Raw genomic sequence first — 19,915 nt, forward strand, 5'->3', positions numbered from 1 at the left:
TTCTCCAGCATTTGTCATTCGTATAAAACACATGCAAACAGTGGATTTGTCAGTCAGTTGGAACGGGATAGTTGGCTGTAAAATACACACAACAAATCCTGTAGAAACACAATATCCACCAAGAGAGAACAGACACGCACAGTTAACAGTTGGCTACTGTTAGCAGTTACCATCAAACACACCCACAACCACTCTTTCTCCAGATAACTATAAAGAGCCGTTTTTAAAATATCTGCTGCTTTCTAGCAAAGTTTTGGCGTGGCCTGTCAGTGGATACTTTGCATATTCACATACACACTGGTACCTCCACATGGCAGCAGACACTCAGTAAAGTGCACACAGTCAAAGGATACTTGTGTACACACATATCCAGGCACATGCCTGTGTGTGGATATGGTTTCATCCTCGCAGGCTGGATTTTGGCAGTTGTGAGTGACAGTTTTGGAGCACTTGTTCAGGGCTCAGGGGGAGAGAGGGAGAGAGACATTACACTTTTCACTGCCCGGTTGTGCATTACTTATGCATATCTTACCCTCACCTTTCTATCAGCCACATATGCTCTCACACACACATACATTCTAAAAAAGGCAGTTTTTGTTCCCCTCTACTCCTGTCTTTCTCTTTCTCTTTCTCACCCCACTGTACCACTAAACCCTCTTCCTCTGCCTCGCTCCCCTCACTTTCTGCACTCTGACAAACACACACACGCACTCATGCAGCGAGGTAGTACGATGAATGTTAGCAGAGCTCAGAGCAGCGGCTGGACAGATGAGTAGAAGACAGAATGAGGAAAAAAATGAGTTGAAAGCCTCGAAACAAGTCAACAAAACATCCAAAAAACAATCACAGTCACACACAGTTGCACAGAGAGATGTAAAGTAATAGAGTAAGAAAGATGAGGGGAAAGTTTATTACACACTCACAGACACACACTCACACAGAATGTGCAACTAAACCTATTAATAGAGCTCTGTGTAATTCGGTGTCGAGGTGAATTCCCAGCAAGGGGACTCTCACACACATACACACACGCAGGTTTGTTAGCGATTCCTCACTGAATGTGGCCTGCCGGGTAAAAAAGGGACTCATTTGGGAGTAGGTCACTGCATGCATTTCCACTTTAATTGGAGGGGCGCTTTGACAAAGACTGCTGATTACACACACTCACAATGACACACACACACACACACACACAGATGCACTCACAGACTGGCATACGTGCCCACACACAAGCAAAAGATAACCTCTAGGGCGGTGCAGCCTTTGACAGGCACATTCACACACACTATATACACAGACACACACATACATGCTACAGATAATCATGCGCACTCAGCCAACACACACGCACACACCTCATTATAGAACTGTGTTTTGCTATTAATCGCATCATTAAGTCTATGCCAAAACTACCGTGATTGAGACATTAGCCTCTATTCAACTTAATGAGGAATGAAATACAATTAAAATGTATCGTAATGTAAGCTATTAAAACAACTGACTTTACATGAAGTTGGTTTTAAGCATTGAGTCTATTGTAAAATAGATAATGAACTTTAAATACAGCTTAAGGGGAGTAATAGCCAACAGGCATATTGTTGTTCTGAATTGGCAAAAAGATGAAAGCTCCATCATGAAAAACAAAAATATTAAAGGAACTTTGGAGGTAAGGAAACAATATTCAGTCCAAATAGTAACAGCTCCCTGAAATGCAGCCGGAATTAGCTGCAACTGCAAACAACAAATGTCATAACTTAATATTGGAGGCACTACCAACATATGAAAACTCTTATTGCCTCCAAAATGCCTTCAGAGCACCCAACACACACTCACAAAGACATACATATGCATGCACACACACACACCTGCCAGTGGAGAATGATGCTCCAGATGAGCCCGAGAATCAGTTTGTGATTCCCATCAACGATGTCTGCCGCTCCGATATTCACCAATTCAACCTGGAGGAGAGATGAACAGAAAGTCAAATCTCATTGTGGGATCATTTTAGAAAATACAGTCTCCTTTCTTCCTCTGACTCAGTGGTTCCCAACCCTTTTGGCTGCTGAGCAAAAGTGTACGAATTAAATAGTGTGTTTGTTGGCTCTCATGCAAGCTACCAACATTAGCACGCCGAGCTAACTAGCTGACTAACACTAGAATTACTATCATAACCAAGGAGTATATCCCTGTTAAGGACCATATATTTCACTGAATTTAAACCAATATGCTACTACTGTATATTAGAGTTTAGGCTAACTTCAGCATCTCTAACAGCAACTTGCCGACTTTGTTGGTCAATCCTAATCCTCAAGGCCTTTTCTCTTGTAAAAGTAACACATATTCTTTGACAATATTAACAAAAAAGAATTCTCTTAGCCTCTGTGTTGCAAGTCTAAGTATGTTTTTCTGAAGAAAAACGGGACTGTGTCGTCATCAACAACTGTCTCGGCCATTTTGGAAGGTAAAGTGGTCACACTATGAGCGACAGCAACAGGCTGTAATCAGTTTTCAAAGGAAGTAATTTGAGTTTATTTCTAGCTGTGGTGCTGTGTTATTTATCTCAGTTCGCTGACACTATGCTAGTTTTCTGTGCATTGCGGTGTACACTGAGATGTAATGGGGCGGCAAAAAGTGATGTCAAATTGTGGCTCCAGCACTAATCAAAAGCACAGATATTTAATGACCAAATACAAACTTCATATGACGTTCAGGCAAGGTGCTTTATGGCAAGTAGCAGACACAAACAAGCCCATGACGATGTATCTACGTTAATGAGCGCTTGAGCAACACCTTAACAATGACTCTGCGATAATGTGGCTGGGTACACTGTTGCATTGCCTCTCATAGTGGGAACACAGCATAACACTGCCATCCGCCGGCTGTTTACTGTAAATAAAGAATTGCTAAACTAACAAAAAACTGTAAAAATGTATTATGTTGTACAATCAGACAGAAAGGTAGGTTAACATTATGTATTTCATTTTGTTAGATCAATTATGCATGATTAACTGACATTTTGTTAGCACACAGTTAGCATAACATTAGCTAGCTTATCTTTGATAAGATAATGTTGCTTGCATTTGACTTGTAAATCAAAAGGTCCTGTAGCCACCTGTTTGTAAATTGGACATAGTCCCCCAAAATTAAATGTTTTTGATTTGCTGACAGGTGTAGGCACTAACACCAAGCATCAGAGAGACATCAGGGACCATAATGTTAATGGGTGGCAAGCTGTCAAAGTCTGTAAGGATCAATATCATTAACTAAATTCAATTTTGTAACAGTTCGCTCCTTTCCTTTCATGGATCGAGAGCTTCTCTCCATATGGGTCTTTGGAATGTAGTTTAATATTTCTGACGATTAACAATTGACAGATGATTAATGTTGCAACAGCTACCATTGCTAGCTATTAAGGATGGTGTCGCTGTCCCAGAATACTCTGCCATTCCCAATCCTTTTAAGTAAAAAGTGTCACGAGATAACCTCTGTTGTAAATTAGGCTATATAAATAAATCTGAGTTGAAAACTGAATTGAATTGCTCAATCAACTGCCCACTGTTATCACTGTAAACTATATGCCGTGCTGGAGTAGAAAGCTTGATAATAACAACAGTAAGTAATGGGTCAGGATTAAGTGGACTGTCAGTTCAACCAATAAGTTCTTCCTCTTTCATTGAAGACTTTAGAAGTCTGACGAGATGACCATTTCCAATATTTCACAATTTAAAAAAAAAAAAAAGAGAACAGAGTCACAAAACTCAAGATTTCTTTTATCCTCTGGTGACTGCTCAGATTTATCTTTGGATCCCTACTATTTGCTAAACTTAAGTAAAAAATATAAATATACGCTTTTTTTTTTACTAAAATAAGATATTCTTATATCAAAGGGAAATCTCACAATAGAAGTAAAAGCACAGCAGGGCAACACAATGAGAGACGATCAAAGAAGAAGTAAGGCAACAGAAAGATTGTTGGAAGGGAAAAAGCTCAACACACATATGTGCACAGTAGAAAGACAGTGATATAAAAGAAGGAATGCTTTTCTTAGACAGGAAAGTAAAGGCATCCTGCAAGAGATGATGGTAAAGGTATATGGAAAGACAGATAGAGAGGAGATAGAGGACCAGTCTACGCACTTCACTGTTTGCTGAGTTTAACCACTGATTCATTTAATGTATATTAATGTAGTCAAATCCATATGATATGAAACTCTCCTGCACAATAAAGGGGAATATGTGTGTGTCACTGCACGTATACTCACATTGTTCTTCTGCAAGATCTGCAGAGCACGGTTGACATTGTTGAGCGAGTGAACGCGCGTGAATCCCCTCTCCAACCTCACCTACACACACACACACACACACACGCACAGCCCAGACAGAGGAGATTATTGAGGCATAAACAGACCTTGCTCAGGGGCATCCATGAGCGCTACAAACAGCCACATTACAATAAAAGTGTGTTTGTATGTGTGTGTATGCCATTACAATAAGGAGATAGTATCAAACAAAGGACAAAGATGATAATGTCTCTCCCCAAGATAGAAGTGGAGGAGAGGAGAGAGGGAGGAAAGGTGGAGGAGAGAGAAAGAACAGGAGAGAAAACCAAAAAAGAGATAAATAAAAAATAAAGAGAAATGGTTGAACAGGAGAGAGAGAGAGGGATTCCAGCAAACAGACAAGGTGGAGGAGGTGGGGAGAGCTGGAGGGGAAAAGAAAAACAAGGTGGGAGTGGAAGTTTGATTACAGTAAGGCCGTGGGCTGCGCTGGTGTGTGTGTGTGTGTGTGTGTGTGTGTGTGTGTGTGTGTGTGTTCCCATCTAAGAGCCAGTTTAGGATTTTAATCTTGGCACTTGGCATTTATTTTCCAGTTTTCATTTCCTCAAGTGATGATTTTAACATTAAGGTTAGAAATATGATTAGGTCAAGCTGAGGTTAATGCTGTGTACACACTGTGTGTGATAGAAGATGAAGTGTGATGTGAAAGTTTTGCTGATTTGGTTACAACTTGTCAGAGTAAGTCAAGTGGACAAACTCCAATGTCTCACAGAAGTGCGTGAAATGGCCAGAGTGTCTTAACACTGCATTACATGGTGGTGACATGAAAGCACCAAAACTACTTGGTTGTGATGTGGTTTCCATTAAAGTAACTAGATTTATTGTGTATGGGGCCAAATGGTTGGGTTAAAGCACCAAAACTGATTGGTTAGGTTTAGAGAAAGACTGTGGTTTTAGTTGAAAGAACTACATTTGTTACGTATAGGATGTAAGTATGTCAAAAACTGGCATAAGTGTCTTACATAACGTGATGTAACACCCAAAAGGATGTAAATATGTGAAGTTCAAAGAACTCAGTGTTGACTTTTAGTTTACAGGGGACACGATCAGCTGTTTCCTTGTTTGTTTTCTTTAACCACCACCCATTACGTGACGTCATTGAACCAGGAAATTTGCGTGTCCACCAAGGATCCTGATAGACTTCCCATCGGCAGTGATTCCATGGTGCCAGCATGTAATTTTGACACATTACATGCCATTTGTCTGAAAAGAGATATTCGCATGTCCAACTGTCTTGGATGCAGGTGCGCCGGAAATTATCACTTGAGTTGAACAGAAAATCACGCACACTGCTCTTGCTCAGCTTCACAATTTATTAGTAACACTAACAATTCGGACCTTCTGGACCTTCAAGACCATAATATACAACATTGACCTTAAATAGGCCCACCCATTTTGCAGGTGTGCACAGGTGTGGGGGAATTAATCAGCTGTGGGTGTGTTACCGAATAACTGAAAACAGCATGTCCACCATATGTCATATACCCCACCAGCGAGGTGGTAGCACTGAAGAAATACTTAGAAGAAGAGAAGTATACTGGATATTTAATCTGCATGGCATGTTATGCTATAATGGCTTTGTGGATCTCAAAAGACCAATTCATAATACATGGCATAAGAGTATACAATGCTGAACATTTTGAATGATTAATGAAAGCTGCAAGGCCGATGTGTTCATTCATAAGATGAACATCTTCTGTAAATAACCTTGTAAATAGCCTGTGGAGCCTATGGTTTTTCCTGTGTTTTTCTTGTTCCCTGGATCTTTCATTTGTGAGGTATGTGACACATGGTGTACAGGTTGTCGTCAACTATTGGGTAACGCACCCACAGCTGATGAATCACCCCCCACACCTGGGCACATCTGCAAAAGCGTCTTTTATTTAAGCTTGATGTTGCAAATAATGGTGTTGATCACTCTTAACGAGGTCCTGGAGGAACGAAATGTTAGTGTTACTAATAAATTGTCAAGCTGCGCAATGTGCGGGTTTTTCTGTTCAAACACATTACATGCCACCATAACGTAATGCCCTGTTAGGTTGGGGTCATATCATGCATTTCTGTGGGACCAGGTTGTTGGTAGTGTTACTAATAAGGAATATAATTACTATGTTGGATGAACTGTTATCCGGGATACAAGTACCTCTGGTTGAGAAGCACTGGTACTTATTTCAAAGCCTGCAATATATCATCTCTTCAGGAATTTCCTCCATCAGTACCATCCAACATACACAACCGTTATATATGTATTGTTTTTTTCTTTCCTTCAATAATGGCTGTTTTAAACATAGATAAAACAACAATTCAGGCACCAAATATATTATTAACATCTGAAACCATTTTGGCCCAAAAAGAAGAAGAATTAAATAATTCATACTTCCATTTAGCCAACGTCCCCACAGTGTTGCATGACAGGGGAGAACAATGTTGGAGCCATTTATCCTCGAATACCCTTTGATTTTGAATTTGTTTTCCTGTCCAGAAAAGTGTAAGTGACCCTCAATCATTATTGAACCACAATGGTGGAGTTAGGCTCGAAATTTTTGGGGAAGCCACTTTTTTTGTGGGTGGGGGGTGGGGGGGCTCTGCAGTCTACCAAGAGGTTAGATTGAATAGGTTTAAACTTTGATTTGTCAGCCCACAGTATGTTCAGCTGATATTTCCCTCAGCAACATTCTGCCTGGAGTTTTCATGTTCTCCCATGTTCTCCATGGGTTTTCTCCAGGCTCTACAGCTTCCTCCCACAGTCCAAAGACATGCAGTTTCGGTTAATTGGTGACTTGAAACTGCTGTAGGTGTGAATGTAAGCGTCTCTATGTGTCAGCCCTGTGATAGTTTGGCCTCTCGCCCAGTGTCAGTTTGGATAGGCTCCAGCCCCCCTGTGACCTTGAACAGAATTAGCGGCACAGATGATCAATGAATTGAATTAGAGGCATTTTTGTCTCCTTATATCTTCTTAACTGTCGGTCTGGTTGAACTTGATATTGTACAGTTTTAATGTAGCTTGTCATGTTTTGCAATTGATTTACAAGACTGTTACACACAGCATCCGGTCCTTTCCTTTGCTTGGTAACATCAGCAACTGAGACCAAAATGTTTTGCAGCGAGTAGGGTCATCAGGTGTGACCAGATGTCAGCTGCTCAGTTGTGTAAAGACCTCAGTGAGTAAGGCTGAATGCGTCCTTAATGACCCTACTCACCCCCTTCACAACTGGTTCCTACAAAGCTATCGCAGAAATGGAAGGATCGTGCAAAGAAAAAAGAGAACAGCCAGGTTTAGCAAGTCTTTTGTTCCTATAGCAATCAGACTGTGAGAGGGCACAAAAACAAAAACATAGGAGCCTATGGTATTTTGGACAGGGCTGTGGGGAATGGTAATCATTACACAATACTTGTAAGGGGCATTATATAAATGTATTTATTAGTTGATTATAATGTTGCAGTCATGTCAGTTATGTGGTGGTGGTATATTCATACCAGCTCATGTCCTGACAGCCCCTCCAGCAGCTCCAGCAGACGTCTTCCATCACACAGGTCTGAGAACAGATCATCCACAGGTGGTTTCCCTGTCTAAAACACAGATACACACACAATTATCAGTTTAGCTGAATATATTAATGTGCATTAATACTTAACATTCACAAGATTCTACAGGTTTATTAATACAAAGTTACATTTCTTTAAGTCTGCAGGCAGTGACATGAGGTCAGTTTACCGCGTAAGGGTCAAAACTTCAATCCACGTACTGGAGACTACTCGTAGATGGCCAGAACCACAACAGTTTTTGGGAGTATAAAGAGACGTCTTTTGAGTAAGCACAAATCAGCCCTGTGTTAAATGCGAAGATAGCAGTTAATACCCAAGAGGTTGTTCTTTATCAGTGCTGATAAGTCTGGGATTACAAGCTAGCAGTTACTTCACACTGGAAAACACTTCAGGCTGAATACAGTGAATGTCTTCTCTGGGCCTTCACAGCAGCCAGAGTGAAGGGAAAAGCAGGAATCAAGGAGCTATATTTCAATTAAATAAATAAATAAATAGTTTTTTCACTTTGCAGCCAAGAATAGCAGGAAACTACAACCCATCACACAGTCCATAATAACAACAAAATACAACCCCCCCCCCATCCCACCTGTAACCAAGAGGGGTCAACCTACCAATAGATATATAGATATAGTACATACATTATTAACCAAAGAGACACCTGACAGGGCCTAATAAATACAATTCTTTAAGTGAGCTAGAAGAGATATGTATCTGGAGAATTGTTTTTTTAATGTATCACCAGTTTAAGTTGATGTCATGAAATTTTTTCCACCACTATACTGTGTTAATAACATGGACTGTGTAAAAATAATTAACATAGCCAAGTCACCCATTGGTTTGCGGTCTCCCATTTTGAAACCTCGAGAAAGGGGTTTTTGCTGTCGCCATCTTAGATTTCTTGGAGCCAGAAGTGACCATATTTGGACGAGGATGTGGAGGAGAGAGGGGTGGATATGACCAGCTTGCTGAGGAGATGCTTATCAGCAGGCCCACATGGAATCTGCGTCCACAGAATTCCGCAGATTTAAAAGTTGTTGTTTTTTCTTTTGCTTGTTTTTTATTAACACTATCACATTACAAGCAAAGTTTAATTATGGATCGCCGCTGAAATTAAGTAAACAAATCTGTCACTCAAAGCAGCAACCTCTTTAATTATGCATAATTTTAAGCCTGAATAAAATATAAACATGTAACTTATAGAAAAATGCACCCCCTGAACAGCTGACATGAATAGGGAAATTAACTTAGTAGACCAAAACTGTTTTGTTTTTGTTTTTTGTTTGTTTGTTTTGTTGTTTTTTCCCAAGCTGTAAACATGTTTATTTCTGCTTTAAAGTTGGGCGTTTTAACGTGGGGGGTCTATGGGGATTGACTCACTCTTGGAGACAGCCTCAAGTGGCCATTCAAGGAACTGCAGTTTTTAGCACTTCTGTGTTGGCTTCATTTTTCAGCCCTGCTTGGTTTATAAAAGTATGCAGGTATAAGGCACAACTGGGCAATATAATCACAAAACCATAAAAATAATCTAAAATCAGTAAGTATCTTATAGAAAACCCTAAAACATCACCATTATTTCTCCCATATATTTCACCTCGGTGGTCTTCACAGGGCTACAGCTCTTAACTTGAGGCTGATCAATTAGTTCAATTTAACTTGCATATTGCGAATGACCTTCACATGCCCACGCTTTATTAGAGGTGTCATAACAGATTTGAGATCGGCTAATCTGGACTAATTTTCCAGCACCACTTGATTTAGCATGGTGAGCAGCCCTATCGTATTATTTTAAAAACTGAGAAAAAGCTTGCTGAAGTAAGTAATTATGAGCAAGTGTAAGAAGAATTGGTAAAGACAGGAAAGGGGCAAGGACACAGACAAAAAGTAAGTAAAGTGAAGCTTTTCTTCTGCATGTTTTGCCAGCAGCATCATGTACAAATAGCATCATGAATCTTCCCTGCATTATTACTGTCCTGGTTACTGTGGCAGAGATCTCTTTTCCTGCATCGATCATGCATTATTACAACGATGGCTGCCATGTACAAGTCCCCACTCCTGCATCTAGAATGCATTAGCACTGGCAGCGAATCAGAAAGAAAAAGGTGGAAATGACCCAGAACTGTGGGGAAAAAAATAAACACAATATAGAAAGAAAAGTGAAAAAGGAATAAAAACACTTTTCTATAATGACAAAATTCAGTTATCAATCTTCTGAGAAGCAACTTCTTCCTATCACTGTCTCATTTTCTCACATTTTCCATTCATTTCTGCCCTCACCCTCAATCTTATATTTTACACTCAGTCTCCTCCAAACATTCTCTCACATCTCATTCTCTGTCTCTTATGTTCTTATTTTCCTCCCTCTGTCTATCGTTCTCTTTTTCCATCCCTCTCTGCCCTCGACCTACGCCTCTCGGCATTGTCCTGAGACTGAGCGTTATTGAGTCATTTTCCATTTGCCAGAGCAATGTGTGCAAGTGTGTGTGTTGAGAGTAGATGTATTATTTGAATGGGCTGTGGACAGTGTGTGGGTGTAGGTGATAAGTGAAGAAACCACAGGCCAACACAGATAAAAGAAAAGGAAACAAGGCACGAAAAAGAGGCATATGCACATTTGAATATTGCTGCTGGAAAACAGAATACACACAAATGAACACTCACTCCTCCTGCCCACTCACACCCATTACAAATCCCTCTCTTGTCCATTTAGTGACGGCCTCCTTCAAATTTCCAGTCCACTCCAGCAGTGAACACAGTTCTTCAGGTATTCTTTGGACTGAATTGATGTTCCTATAATTGCAGCTCTCAGAGGAAGCACTTGAACCTTTGAAACTGGTCTGTACTTAAAACTGAGGAATCATCAAAAATGTACACAGATGTATCAGACTTGCAGACTTCATCCAGAGCAGATGTTTTATTGACATTACAGCAAGTGTTTTCTATTTCTCTTGCTTTTTTCGTGAGTGTATTGCTGCCTGAACAAAGCAGCACTTACTGGTGGCCTTCAGTCTGAAGATTAAAGTATCATTTAGCGATATAAGCTGGAGGGGCAGCTCCACCAAATGGCCCTGACCTCTGACCACCCGCAGAGATACTGAATGAAAACAGAATATTCCTTGGGGCAAAAGTGAAATTTCAACACTCTGACACAGGTGGCCAAAATAGACCACATCACAAGGTTGATTTACAGTAACCTCTGGGAAGAAAATCTCATGTCATGTACATAAAATAAAAGCAAACGCTGCCTCAATTAGTTATTTTTTTAGCCACCTAACTTAAAAATCAACATCAGTTGAAGGGTGCATTATATAGAATATTTTCAAATCTTTACCTTGCCGTCAGACAACCCTTTCCGACAGTGAACTTAAGCTGTTATCTTAAAGCCACCGGACTCCACTGACAAAAACTAACTTTACTTCACAGAACACGGGAGTTGCTGGTTTACTGCTGCCTCCATCTGTTAGTGTCTGAGGTAAAACAGAGAAAATATTCCAAGTATAATGTACAATTAAAATGATACTGATTTTTTTTTTTTTTAAGTGTTGCTGTGGCCCCCATCCACAGCTTCCCCACCGTTTGATTCGGTTTATCAAAGACGCTGTCAAAGCAACACAGTATATAAAATAAGCACAGCAGAAACGTCAGATAGGAGGATCAAGGTGTTAAGCTATATATCTTTACACGTTACAGTTACAGCTGAAAATGACAAGCAAGAAATAAACATGTTTGCTGATTTCACATATCTCCACAATTGAAGTCAATTTCCAGTTGCTTACCTGGAAGTGATTGTTGCTGTTTGCGCAACATTCAACACATTCTCATCCCAAAACATCATATATGGCCACTTTGTTAGTGGCCTTTCACATGTACATATTACATGCTGGGTATACTTCTGCGTCTGCTATTGACCTTATAATATCACCGTGATTATTGCTGTTCGGCCATGTCATGAACTGAAGCTGTCTGTCTGTGATCATACTGCTACTGAAATCACTGACAATGCAGCGGTATTCGATGAACTTGGAGTGAGAACAAGCAGCAACATCACGATGACTGATGATTATATTTCTATATTTATGCTTTTTTTGGTCTAAAAATACAGTATTTAGCATGTGGGTACAATTTAATGTTATGATTTTAAAACTTTAAAACTGGAGGTGTGTATGGCTTGCAGGATGTTACAGGTCATTTCATCTTCTGTGTAACATTGTTTGCTACTGCCATTTATACGCTACTCCTTATATCTATACTTTAACCTGCTCACTAAATATACAAAATCTGGTGTCCATGTACCAAGTCTACTTTCTGAGCAGAAATGAGTGATAGAAACAGAACAAGAGGTTTTAAAGCGGGCAACACAAGTCAGAAATGCACTGAGGCTTACTGCATGATTTTTCTTTCTGGAGGCCAAAAATGTCTTCAAGGACAAACAACATATTTGTCAAGTACATTTTGGACAAAAATCCAAAAAGCTCTCTTGGCCATTTTTCATGCACTTTTGAGACAATCCCTAACTCCAACTCTAACTTTAGTTTCCTGTGTCTAATACTGGATCATGGGGTAAAAAAACAAAACAACTGCCTTTGTCAAGCTTCTTTCTGCAGTGCCAAAAAATCTGCTGAAACTTTATCATCTTATTAAAAAGTTTTTGAGGATGAACCTTGCTGAATATGTCTCGCATACCATAACTTGTAACCATACCCTGAGTGTTGTGTTTCCATTCAAAATGACAAAATGAAGCATACACTAAAGCCCAGCAGGCATATAAAATGGTTCGATTTTTCAGGGTGGTCTTGATGGACACTCTCCTCCCACAGCGAAATACATGATGAAAATGGAAGAGTTATTCAAAGTTGATTAAAAAAATTGAAATAGTGGATGGTGAAACATTCCCTCAGGCAATAAATCCTCAGGGGAAAACAGTTACTTGCTAATTGTTAAACACCTAATTTCCATAATTTCCTACAGGAGACTTTTAAAGACTAACTACACCCGGTTTAAAAATTCAGTTTGTCTTGCCAATTACTGGTGACAACATGCTTTTTCCACAACATAGGCAGCACTGGTTCAAGAGGCTTATTGTACCTTTCAGCGCACAGAGGTCAATGCCAGTGGCGCCCACAGAAATCTTTCATAGGGGCGGTCCAACATGGGGTGGCACACCAAATCCAAATCCATAACTGAATTACAGGAATTTGATTATGCTGTTGAAGTATATAGGCAAGCTAAAAACTATGTCAATGGGGAGTTCACGGAATCACGTACTGGTGTACTTGGTTTCTCATTTTCCATTTAAAATTACTATTTAGTGGATGTGCGTAGACTCGTACAGTTAACCTCTCAAGTTCCAAAACAAGCCTGTTTTAATGTGTTACGCATCTAAACAGTACATGTTAGGTAATTCATTGTTCTTCAAATAGGCTGCTTGTCCTTTTCCTTACATTGATTGTAAGGAAAAAAACATTTACTGGAAACAAGCCCTTTCAAGTTTAGGGGAGAATCATAGGTACCCATAGAACCCAATATCATCCAGATACCTTGAGGTGAGAGTTCAAGGGACCCCTTTAAATGGCCATGGCAGTAACTCCCTCACCAAAATTTTACCTAAATTTGGAGCATTTTTTCACCCCTTTCTGACAAGCTATGCTGACATGGTTGGTACCAATTTATGCCTTAGGTCATCTAGTTTCATAAGATACCACTACATTTGCACTAGCTTAAAAGAACATGTCACAACCTTTTAAAGACAGGAATGCTGACCTCCAAATAGCTATTGTATCATGGTGGCCATGGCCCCCCCTGGCTCCTCCTTGGGAACACCACTGGCCAGTGCAGCTATGTTTTTCCTCCTTCCAAAGTCTAGTGCAAAGGTACTCCTTTAATGCAAAAATGTCAATTATAAGCACTTATGACTCCAGGAAGTCACGGCTCCCAGCCAAGAAATAGTCCTTTATAATGGCAAACTGTTTTTACACTTTAGTTTTGTAGTGATTGAACAGTATATATATAAGTTTAACAATTTCAATGCATCCTAACACAACAGTTTGTTTAATATACTACAAATTAGTGCCCCACGAAAGGTGTAACATACTTAACGTAAAGTTGTATACTTACGTAAAGTTAGAGAGGATAGGTTCAGGAAAAGTAACATGGTGACGATGTACCTTAAAATGACTCAAAGTTCACTCAAAGTTCACACGGTTCTGAGCACCAGTCTCCTGAGGCAAGTCCTGTGTTTTGTGACCAATCCACCACTCCAACCTGCCTCCTCACAGGACCACTTCCTTCTTCACTTCCATCAGCACACTGGTCACGTGATCTAAGCCTTCCAGTTATAGACAAAATTCTGGCTCATGATAAGGTGGGATATGTAAGAATTTCGGTGCATTACTTTTCGCAGGAAAATGTAAGAACAGTGCATGAGAATAGCCTGGCAATTTATACAGTGTTGAAAACTACCATTATTTTGAAGAGCTACATTGATATAAATGTAGGAAATAACATTGACGTGATGTGTCGAGAGCACTGTAGCTCACCTTACAGTCTGCTGCTATGAGTGATGATTGGCTACATCGCTCCAAATAAAGAAAATCAAGAAACATATTTACAAAAATAAACCCTTCTTGATGTACAAACAGACTGTGTCTGTAGTTTTGGGGTAACGTGAAGGGCAGCCTGTTCTTTGCATCTGCCAACAAATAAGTGTGAAATCACAGGCTGCTTCTGCGGCACACTCAGCCCTGATTTGTTTTAGCACTTATGTATCTTTTTATCTTCTTCCAACACAAACTGGGATTTACATCTGTACACAAATACAAACACACACCATCAGTATTTCACTGACACAAAAACACGATGCAGAGACACAAAAATACATTTTGAAGTATATCTGTCTAACTATAAGGTGTAACTGCATGACAAACCCCTCCCATACACAAACAAGCATATTTTCATTTTCAGACTACAATTACCTGCCAGCATGTGACCACAATGCCAAACTCCACTGACTCATTTCTCACGTGTGTGTGTTAGTCTTTTCAAACCAGACATCACAAGGTGACTCCATCTGTATCAAGGACAGTGTGTCTTTTCTCGCGTTTAAAGGGAAAACACGTGTCATTGCTGGGTTACAATTTGAATCAGGTGAAGCTTAGAGTACGAACAGAGGTTAGCTAATTAGAGACAGTAATGTCTATGATAAGGACATGAAGTCTGTGTGAACTAAATTAACTTTCTTCCCCACTTGTCTTTCATTTGCATGTCAAAGTGTATGTAAGTGTGTGTCTGTTATGGACCATGTATTCCAATGACCACAAAGAGGCTGTCTGACCAACAATGTAAAACAAAATTCTGTTTATTATCACATAAGGCAGCTGGAGGGCGAAACTTAGAGGACACAAAGCCTTTAAAAGTGTTGACAACAGTAATGATGAGACTAAAAACTGTTTCTAATATGTGTATGATACCACAGTGCATCTGTATTGGACAGCCTGTTTAGTAGGGGTGTAACAATAAGCTCCCATCTGTATCAGTTTATTTCACAATATCGAGGTTCATACTGGTAGTGAATTTATACTACCAATCCAAATGGCAGATACAATTTTGGCCTTGTACCTTTCTGTAAAGCATGAATGCAGCAGATACATTGAAACTTTACACTTCAACAATGCTGTGGTTATTATCATGTGGTTAAACCTAGTCACAAAAACAACTTGGTATTGGTTGGGAGAAGACTGTGTTTTGGCCGAACGTACCCAGTTTTGGTGGCACAGTCTCAGCAGGAAACACAGCCATGTCTTGGTAAAAAAAAAACACACACTGATTTTGGTGATACTATCTTGGCAGGAAATGCGGCACTGTCTTGGTAAAAACAAATGTAGTTCATGGCCCTTTACTAGCTGGGAACACAGCACTGTCTTTGTAAAAAGCAACCACTTTTTGTGGCATTGTGCCCAGTGGAAACACAGCAACAGGTCACTAAAAAATATTTGGTGTTTGGTGACTAAAAATCTGCTGGAAAGATAATGATAACTCACTAAAAAACAACCAGTTTTGTTGTGTGTTGGTCTCAAACAGTGGTCTGCAGCTTTGCAGGTGTCTCGTCTAGGTATCACGCCATCCACCATCCTCTCCACCTCTGAATGACAAAATCAGCTTATATACTACATCACTTTAGAGACACTGATGTGATTTGTATGAAATGTACAAATGTAAAATATCTGTTGCAGAAATGTACCATGATAACATTTTCTTTTGGTGACCGGACTGATATTGGATATACTGCTTGTGTGTGTGTGTGTGTGTGTGTGTGTGTGCGCGTGCATGCGTGCGTGTGTGTGTGAAGAACTTTAGCGACTCAAAATATGAAAAATTACATCACATCACAACAAACAAACAAACAAAAAAAAAACCAGAAAAAAAGTCAAAATAAATGTGAAGAAATTACAAAATTGTGTTGGGTGATACTGCATGATTTTTCTCTCTCTCTCAAAAAAAAAAAAGACAGAAATTGTGTATATTATGGGAGAAGCTACAAATGATAAAGGCTGGTATGAGGTGCCTTTGATGAAAAAAAAAGAAGAAAGAAAAAAGCTATTAACAAATATCTAAAAAGCTCTTTTGGCCATTTTGGTTGCACTTTTTAAGATGGTCCGTAACTTCAGCTGATCCGCTCCCATCCACTGTCAAATCACACAAGATGCCAGGCTTCAATATGTGATTATGAGGTGAAAATAACATCTGTGGAACATCTGTCTAGCTCCATTCTGCTCCGCACAACTAATCTGGGGAAGGCTGATGAAAAGTTATGATGGCTTTTTTTTCTGCAATTTCTGAACAGATTTATGGACAACTGTTGATTTTATCAGATCACAGCGTATATGATGCCTGTGTGTTTTGATTTGACTGAGTGCAGACTCTGAAAGGACGTGGTGGGATGTTGTAAACAAATAGTGCCTATTGTTTAGAATGGAAGGAGAGCAAAATATTAATGCAATTCAGATGCTGTTTGTAATCAGAGCACATTTCTTTTCATTCTCAATGCATGACAACAACTAAATCAGACAAAACACTTATGAGCCAACACTATGTACTGTGTGTGTACGTTTAGTGAAAGGTGAAATCTGTGTTTGTCCTCTGTTCTCCATGCCAGACACAAACTCTCCATCAGCTATGAAAACAAATCAGAAGCAGGGATGTTTCAAGATGTCAGCTTCTATAATTGAATTTTGTAACAGGACCTCCTACGACTTAACTCTAAATCACAAAAAGGAAAGATGACACAAAAGATGGAACCTGCACAATCTGATCTGAAGACAGTTAAAAGAAGACAACCTTGCAACCAACTGGAATGCTTCACTCCATACATTTTTTTAAATCTGCCGAGGGACCACTTCTCTGCATTCTGAAAGTGTCTGGATTTCACTGAGATAACAGTCAACGTGACACATTTAATGGTTACGTCTTGTTTTGAATGGCTGCTTTGAGTCATCACTATTTTTTGTTAGCGACATTAGCTGTCTGACTGATCAGTTAACTGACTCCCTGTGTTAGCATTATACACTAAGAAAAAGAGGGTTCTTCCTAAAGGGCTGAGGTTCTACCCAAAAGTATTTGCTTTTAAAGTAAGGGTTTTTCAAGGGATCTTTGTAAGACTTATGGCTCTATGAAAACCTTTTTTTTTTTAAAGAGGTGCCCAGCACTTGGCATTTTGTACTTGGTTCTAATCTGGTTCCCAACCTGACTGCACTATTGAAATAGTAAAGACTGTAGAAGTAGTCATATTTTTTTTTTTTTTTTTTTTGTTAAATCTCTGCCTCTTATAAACATGACTGTGAACTATGAGTGTTGTGGGTTTTGCTGGACTACATCAGCCCTGCCCCTTACAGGAGCCTCATGGAGCCCAAGGCTGTTGGACGTGGCTCCCTTGGCCCAAGATTAACCTGTTAAACTAAAAATGTGATTAGTGGAGATAGATCTATTGGTAAAGAAGAACCTTATATCCTAGTTAGCACCTATATTTCTAAGAGTGCAGAAAAGAATTACAAAATTATAGACACTGCAAAGTGTCTAGATACTTGAGCCCCAAAAGCCTCAGGTCTGTAAGTAATTAAATTAATATAAAATTTAATTAGATTGTCACAAGCTAATTGACACAACAGCCAACCTGGGGCCAGCAAGTATTCCAGGACATCGAGAGCTGGTTGGTCTCTGACGCAAAACATATCTAAGATGCCATGTGTGTTCTGGTTCCAACTTGTGTAAAGAACATGGGTCATGGAAAAATAATTTTACTTAAGCAAGCAACAATATAGGGTTTCACAATTTCAGTATGTAGCCCAGACTATATATAGCTATGGTGTGCCTGCTTTCCATTCTCCCAATTTTTCTCTGATTACAACTAGTGATTATATTGGAGGCAAAACTGCCATCAGAAATAATCAAAACATCAAAAATGATCTAGTCTCAATTTCCTATTGGCTGGAAATTTGGCACACTGTATCACATGTACAATTAATTGAGATGATCGGAAATGAGGAAAGAGAAAGATGGGGAAGTAGCAATCTCTGGGGCTGAAAAATAAAGCCAATGCTAAGTGTCAAAAACTGCAGTTCCTCAAATGGCCACTTGAGGCTGGCTCCAAAAATAAGTCAATCCCTACAGACACCCATGTTACACCCAACGTTTTGTTTTGATGGTTTTAAGCCTATTTTTCGCAAGCAAAAATTGGAATTAGCATTATTACAGTTACCCATAGCTGTAAATGCACCATGCTTATCAAACTAGCAGCTAGTATTAGGGTTATTTCCATTATCTTGTCAAAATATGGTCACTTCTGGCACGATGAGGTCATTTTATTAATTGTAGGCAAAACACGACCACCACAGGGCTGTGGGCTACATCGGAGTCCTTAAATGTTGTCTTGTTGTATCATTGGGAGACAGAATAGAAGGAGTCATGGCTCATACTAACCGTCACTGACCGGAACAACAAAGCAGACAACTATCGTTAAATGCAATAAGACGAAAGGACTGGATGAAGGCAATCGTCAGAAATGCTCCCATGTGCAGCGCACACTTCATATCAGGTGCAGGAAAAAGTATTTCCTGTTGTAGGGATGAATAACATTATGTATATTAAGTGTTATCATGTCACCTAATCAGAAATTGGGGAGATAATATAGTTAAATTATTAGTGCAATTGCAAACGTTAGCTTCAATAGCAAAACAAAATGGAGGAAACCATTAAAGTGTTGTTCTCCTTTGTAAGATTGGCATAGTAATCGACCACAAAGCTTCCTGTGACATCATCCATCCACTGGGTGAGTGCATACGGGTCGGCCAGTCTGGTCCCGTTGGTCAGTTTTTACTTAGTCAAGTAACACTCCCAATTCTGGAGAGTGAGTGACCTGACATGGAGTGTTCATAAATTCAGTCTGATTCTCCATCCTAAAATGAGAGCCCTGTTGCTCAAAGAAATGTAACATTCTGTTTCTACATGAATTAAGTAACAGTTAAGTTAATCAAACATTTACTCTGATCAATGCTCTGCTGCTCTGTTTTCCCAGACAGAGAGCCCAGAGTGCGCTCTGCCACTCCGAGAGTAACCCTAACCCTAATCAGAGAGACTTATATCATCTTCCTCCATTGTCGAAAAGCCAACAGAACTTGCTAGCTAGCGCTAACTAACAGTAAAAGGGTCTATAACAAAGGCCCTCAGCTGGACACAAACCAGGGCTCTGGTTCCTGGTACTTTATAAGGGCAAATGACGGAATTACACTTAAAAGCAAATTTTACTCAAATAATTATGTAATTCTTTAAAGTTCCCTGTGCACCTCACTGTGCTGGGTTTGTTTTCACATTCATCTGTGGAGGGAGGACATTCCTCTGAGATCACTGTAAATCTTTTAATACCTAGACGCACCTATAGGATTTATGCCTTCACAACTAGTCTGGAGTCTACCATGGTCAGATGTGCAACTAACAGAAGTGTGATGTGGAAACCTGAAGCTTCCAGGTCACATACACAGAGAATTG

At 39.7% G+C, this 19,915-nt stretch overlaps 1 protein-coding gene across 4 annotated transcripts in view; it reads right to left on the bottom strand.

Annotated features, from left to right (window-relative positions):
- dmd (dystrophin) overlaps positions 1 to 19,915 on the bottom strand; it is a 353,683-nt gene that overhangs the window by 203,205 nt on the left and 130,563 nt on the right. For all 4 annotated transcript variants that reach the window (XM_050063154.1, XM_050063152.1, XM_050063151.1 and 1 more), the window contains exons 3-5: positions 7,814 to 7,906; positions 4,262 to 4,342; positions 1,866 to 1,958 (exon numbers count right to left, since the gene is read on the bottom strand). In XM_050063154.1, the coding sequence (XP_049919111.1) occupies positions 1,866 to 1,958; positions 4,262 to 4,342; positions 7,814 to 7,906 (267 nt within the window). The remainder of the gene's footprint in view (positions 1 to 1,865; positions 1,959 to 4,261; positions 4,343 to 7,813; positions 7,907 to 19,915) is intronic.

The sequence above is a fragment of the Epinephelus moara genome, chromosome 15 (assembly GCF_006386435.1).
Source record: "Epinephelus moara isolate mb chromosome 15, YSFRI_EMoa_1.0, whole genome shotgun sequence".
NCBI classification, from domain to species: domain Eukaryota; kingdom Metazoa; phylum Chordata; class Actinopteri; order Perciformes; family Serranidae; genus Epinephelus; species Epinephelus moara.